The 5,000-nt window shown below is 38.4% G+C and overlaps 1 protein-coding gene across 3 annotated transcripts in view; it reads right to left on the bottom strand.

Moving 5' to 3' along the window:
• The window catches only part of LOC146305041 (protein EFR3 homolog B-like), a 13,037-nt gene extending 8,433 nt beyond the window's left edge, over nucleotides 1-4,604 (bottom strand). The window contains exons 1-2 of one of the 3 annotated variants that reach the window (XM_084714037.1): nucleotides 3,653-4,604; nucleotides 73-149 (exon numbers count right to left, since the gene is read on the bottom strand). In XM_084714037.1, coding sequence (XP_084570163.1) covers nucleotides 73-149; nucleotides 3,653-3,923 — 348 coding nt within the window. In that variant the 5' untranslated portion in view covers nucleotides 3,924-4,604. Of the gene's footprint in view, nucleotides 1-72; nucleotides 150-2,245; nucleotides 2,303-3,652 lie in introns of those variants that run through there. The other 2 variants (XM_084714038.1, XM_084714039.1) reach the window with 2 other exon arrangements.
• Between the last annotated feature and the right edge of the window lie 396 nt (nucleotides 4,605-5,000).

The following is a 5,000-nucleotide window of genomic DNA, read 5'->3' as shown; positions in this document are numbered from 1 at the left end:
TGCACAGAGAGGAGGAAAGTCACACTATATATACTGCATTGTGTGTGTGTGTGTGTGTGTGTGTGTGTTTACTTCAGGATCCTCTGGGAAAATATTATCAACCAGGCGCTTGTAGCGAGGACGCAACGCCCAGCAGCAGCCACACAGACCTGCACACAGAGAGAGAGACGTTAAAATTCAGTTTCCATTCATGTTCAGTTTTATTAGTTTGTAAAAGTTTCATCCAGAGAAACATGTGAGAACACTGCTGCTGAATCATTCAGTCACTTCAATATCCATCTACCAAAGACAAACAGCAAATAAAGAGAATTATTCTTTAAAAGCTGTACTATTTGCTATCTAGAAAAGAAAAACACTTTCTAGCTAGAAGTTAACTAAATGTTCAAAGTTTTGGTGCAACAGAATTAAATGTAATCTTTAGTGTAAAAACTAAACTGAGGTTTAAATGTAATCTTTCTTCATTTTCAGTTTTAGTTGAAAAGTTCTGTGTGTCCTAATTTAAAGTTGATTCAATCAGGTGTAAAGATCCATTCTTGTTGGTGCAGCCCAAACACAAACAGCAGCAGAAATTCAAAATAAAAGCCTGTTAGATGCAGGTTGGAGCCTGTTGGGGGCAGCAGTGAGTCTGAACACTTTAAACCTTCTTCTCTTCAGATTTGAATTCAGTTTTTCATCTGTCACCATGTTCAGGGTCAGAGGTTTGGAGAGATTAAAGGAGACAAGAGATCCACCAATGATCAACGGCCAGCTCATAACACACACACACACACACACACACACACACACACACACACACACACACACACACACACACACACACACACACAATGCAGCAGCAGTAACACTACGTCTTAGTCATTAATCCTGCAGTGGCTCGTTGTTACATAATGTGTTTATGTTGTTGTTTAGTTAACGGAGCTTAAAGAAACTTCAAGGTCACAAGTTCAAACCTGCAGGAATGAAGACGTCATTTCTTATTCATACATGTTTTCATTGAATTCATTTCATTATTAGTGTCCATGTTTGATTTGATTTGATCTTTTTTTTTATTTCTGCTGCTTCTGTCTCCAGTCCAGCAGGTGGAGGTAATCAGCAATAAAACCAAAGAAGAAGAAGACAATCATTACATCAAATGTCAGAAACAGATGTCACTCAGGAAATTATAATATTTTACTTTTCACGACATTTCAGGCATTTCAAATTCAATGAAGTGAAAATATGTAAACCTTTATGAGTCATAAATAAATAAATAAATAAATAAATTTAGTTTGACCTCTTTAAAAACGTCCATCAAACACATTCAGTGATCATTAAATTCAATGATCTTAATATATTTCAATGAATTAATTTCTCTGTTAATTAAACCCTTAAAAACACCACTAACATTTTACATGAAGGTGTTTATAAGAAGTTCTAGTTAATAGATAAAATAACAAATAATGAAATGTTCTTCTGTCTTTGGTCGGGTTCTAATTTAAAACAGTTCATCTGTCACGCTTTATATTAAAGATCTTTATCATAAGGTGACATATGTGTTTATGACATAATAAACATGATTAGTGTTCAGTTATAAGACATTCATAATTATTAAGTCATTGTTAAACCTTTATTAACCTTTTGTTGATTTCTACATACTTAATTATGCATCATTATTATTATTATTATTATTATTATTATTATTATTATTATTATTAACAGTTAATTAATGCATTTACCAGAGCTAAAGTGCAAACTGTTTGTTAAGGTTCATTAATCCTTTATTATGCACTTATTATCAGTTATCTGTCTTGTTTTGTATTTATTATTATTCCAGGCCTTTTTCCTGTGATATGAACTGTTAATAAATGCATAATAATGTATGTAGAAATCTTAATAAAGCTTAGTAAAGGTTTAACAACAACATAACAGGTAAGTTAGTTCATAATAAACAATCATAAGAAACAAACAAAGGAACATTCTTATAAATGTCTTATGATCTAACAATAAACATGTTTATTATGTTATTATTAACACTTATAAACATGATGGTAATGGAATCTTATAAGGGTCTTATTACCTCTTAACTAACGTTTATTATAAGCATCTTAATACACCATGAGATCATTATGAACAGATACAAGAAGTGACATTAATATTTCTGCTCACAATCAGACGACTTTACACCTGAACACGTCAAACACTCGACGCAGCATCACAACGTTCAGACAACGAAACAAAAACACAATAAATGTTTTAGATTTCTCACCGTACATGAAGACGAGTCGGTCGGCTCACATCCACACTGTCACTTCATACACACACACACACACACACACACACACACACATTAGTGGTTAATCCTACACACACACACACACTAAACCCACCTCCTGTCACTCACCGTCACTTCAAAACCTCGTATCTCCACGTTCAGTGACTAATTTTAAAAATTCACATCTCGACTGTTTGTGACACTTTTCATGTTCATGTTCTGTTTGTTGTCATTAAAACAGATTTAATACAGAGAATTAATGTTCTCAGTGTGTGTGTGTGTGTGTGTGTGTGTGTGTGTGTGTGTGTGTGTGTGTGTGTGTGTGTGTGTGTGTGTGTGATCCGGGCCATGTGCAGCAGCTCAGCGCTCTATAATCTGGATTTATTCATCATTCCAGCAGAAAAAGAAAAAAAATCATATCAGAAACCTGCAGGACTGAAGCTGAAAACACTCTTCAGTCCAACGCAGAACCACAAGAACCACACTGCAGTTAATGTGGTTCTGTTTTTATTTGATGCAGTAAATTTTTCTGCGTTGAAAAAATCAATCTGTAAAAATCTTGATTTATTAATCATAAAGTCACTAGTTAACAAAAATACTGTCAGTGAATATTTGTTGTTATTTAGTTTCTGTGATGATAAACTTTATGTTCTTTATGTTCTTTATGTTCTTTATGTTCTTTATGTTCTGGAGCACCGCTCAGACTAAACAAGCTACATCAACAGTTCTAACCTGCTTTACATTAACATTGAGATCCGTGTTTGTCATCTCTGGTCCTCAGGTTGATCAGGGTTCTGCATGTTTCACGTTTCTTTGATTCAGAGGATCAGGTTGATCAGGGTTCTGCATGTTTCACGTTTCTCTGATTCAGAGGATCAGGTTGATCAGGGTTCTGCAGAGACTCGATGACGAGCCGATCACCTGAATCAGGTGAGTTGGAGCAGAGAAACATGTAAAACAGGCAGGACAGGGGGTCCCTGAGGACCAGGGCTGGGAAACACTGAGGAACGTGTGAAGGAACGTAGGAACCAACATTAGGTCTGTTAGTGTCGGAGCACCTGGAGCATCCAGCTGACTCTCTAAAATCAAGGTGCTAAGAAGAACCATAAAAGCTTCTTCAGCTTGTCCTACAGAGAACCCTTCTATGGTGTAATGGTTTCACCTAGAACCATCTCTAGAGGTTCCATCCAGAACTGTTCCACATTCTGAGGTTGATAACAAAAACCCACCGATGGGGTTCTACTGAAAATTTGTTTTATTCCAATGGTTTAATCTAGAACTAACCAAGCAGGGGGTTTACTGAGAACTTTTTATATTCCAAGAGTTTTAACTAGAACCATACAAGGTTCTTCAGCTTGTCCCTTTTTGGTTTTCTGTTCTGTTAAACATATTATTATTTACCTCCGGGGGTCTGATGGTCCAGCACAGAGCAGCAGTCCTGCAGCAGCCTCCGAGGAGCCTGGGATACGGTTGACATGGCGACGGCCCTTGGCAGCGACACCCCCCTGGACAGGCTGGGCATCGTCACCCCTCGGGGCAGACTGGGCAGACTGGGCAGACTGGGCAGACTGGGCATGGTGATGCCTCTGGGTAAACTGGGAGGGGCGACGCCTCTGGGCAGGGAGCTGAGCAGAGCAGGCATGGTGGGAAACCTGGGAAGAGTCCCCGCCATCTCCGTGGTAACCTGACTGATAGATGGATGGAGAAGAAGAGGAGGAGGATGGAGGAGGAACTCTGAGCAGGAGTGAGAGGAGGTAAGAAGTAGGATTGAAGTGAAAACTCCTCCTCCTGCCTCCCGACATTCCTGTGAGTCTTTAACCCCTTCAGCTCGACGTCTTCAGGACGTTTACTCTCATGGAGGCAGAAAAACACTGCGACGGGACAAAAAACCACCTGGACATGAGATCTCGTCTTTCCTCAACATAAATGAGCTCATATTTACACCAATAAGAGACTTTGACCAGTTTCTTATATTTATTAAATTCTGCTCTCGAGACTAATCTGAGCCCAATTAAAGATCTTACATTGTTCTGTTTTTTGTCCCACTGCACTGATCTTTGATAATAAGCTCTCAAGGTAACGGTGAGATCTAAAACGATCTAAAAGAAAACTCACTGTTCAAACTGAAGTCATCAAGCAGAAACTTCTGAGACGCCTGTGAACTCAGCAAAACATCTCCTGCTTTTATTTTGTCCAGGATTCAGGAGAAGCAGCTCAAAGTAATAATCTCATTTATTTATCATAAAGTCTTTTTCTGCGTCCCTCCTTGTGAAATGAGACACTTTGAGCTGAACTCTGTGTATGAAAGTTGTTTTATAAATAAAGTTAATTCATTCCTGAGTCCAGTCAGAGGACATTAATGTGAACGCAGCATCATACTGCTGTGTCTGACTGAACTGGAGCTCTTTTTTACGTGATGTTCTTTAATGCATCATGTTTTATATTGATCATGCGTTTTTTCCCGAAAATCTGAAAATGAACTCAGATAAAAATGTGGCTGACAAGTTTAAAGTAAAAGTACTTTAACATTGTAGCTCAGTACTCAAACACACACACACACACACACACACACACACACACACACACACACACACAGAGCTCCTACCTGTTTGACTCCAGCGCTGCTCTCTTTCAGTTGTTTCCCTCTGACACACAGACAACAGACAGACAGACAGACAGACAGACAGACAGCTGCTTATGTAACATCTGCTGAGCCTCTACTGGCCAGCAGCTCAGATCAATAATCAAT

The sequence above is a fragment of the Lutjanus erythropterus genome, chromosome 24 (assembly GCF_056507025.1).
Source record: "Lutjanus erythropterus isolate fLutEry1 chromosome 24, fLutEry1.hap2, whole genome shotgun sequence".
Classification (NCBI taxonomy): Eukaryota; Metazoa; Chordata; class Actinopteri; order Lutjaniformes; family Lutjanidae; genus Lutjanus; species Lutjanus erythropterus.
The sequence above is the reverse complement of the archived record's forward strand: the minus strand, read 5'-3'. Positions and strand labels throughout refer to the sequence as shown.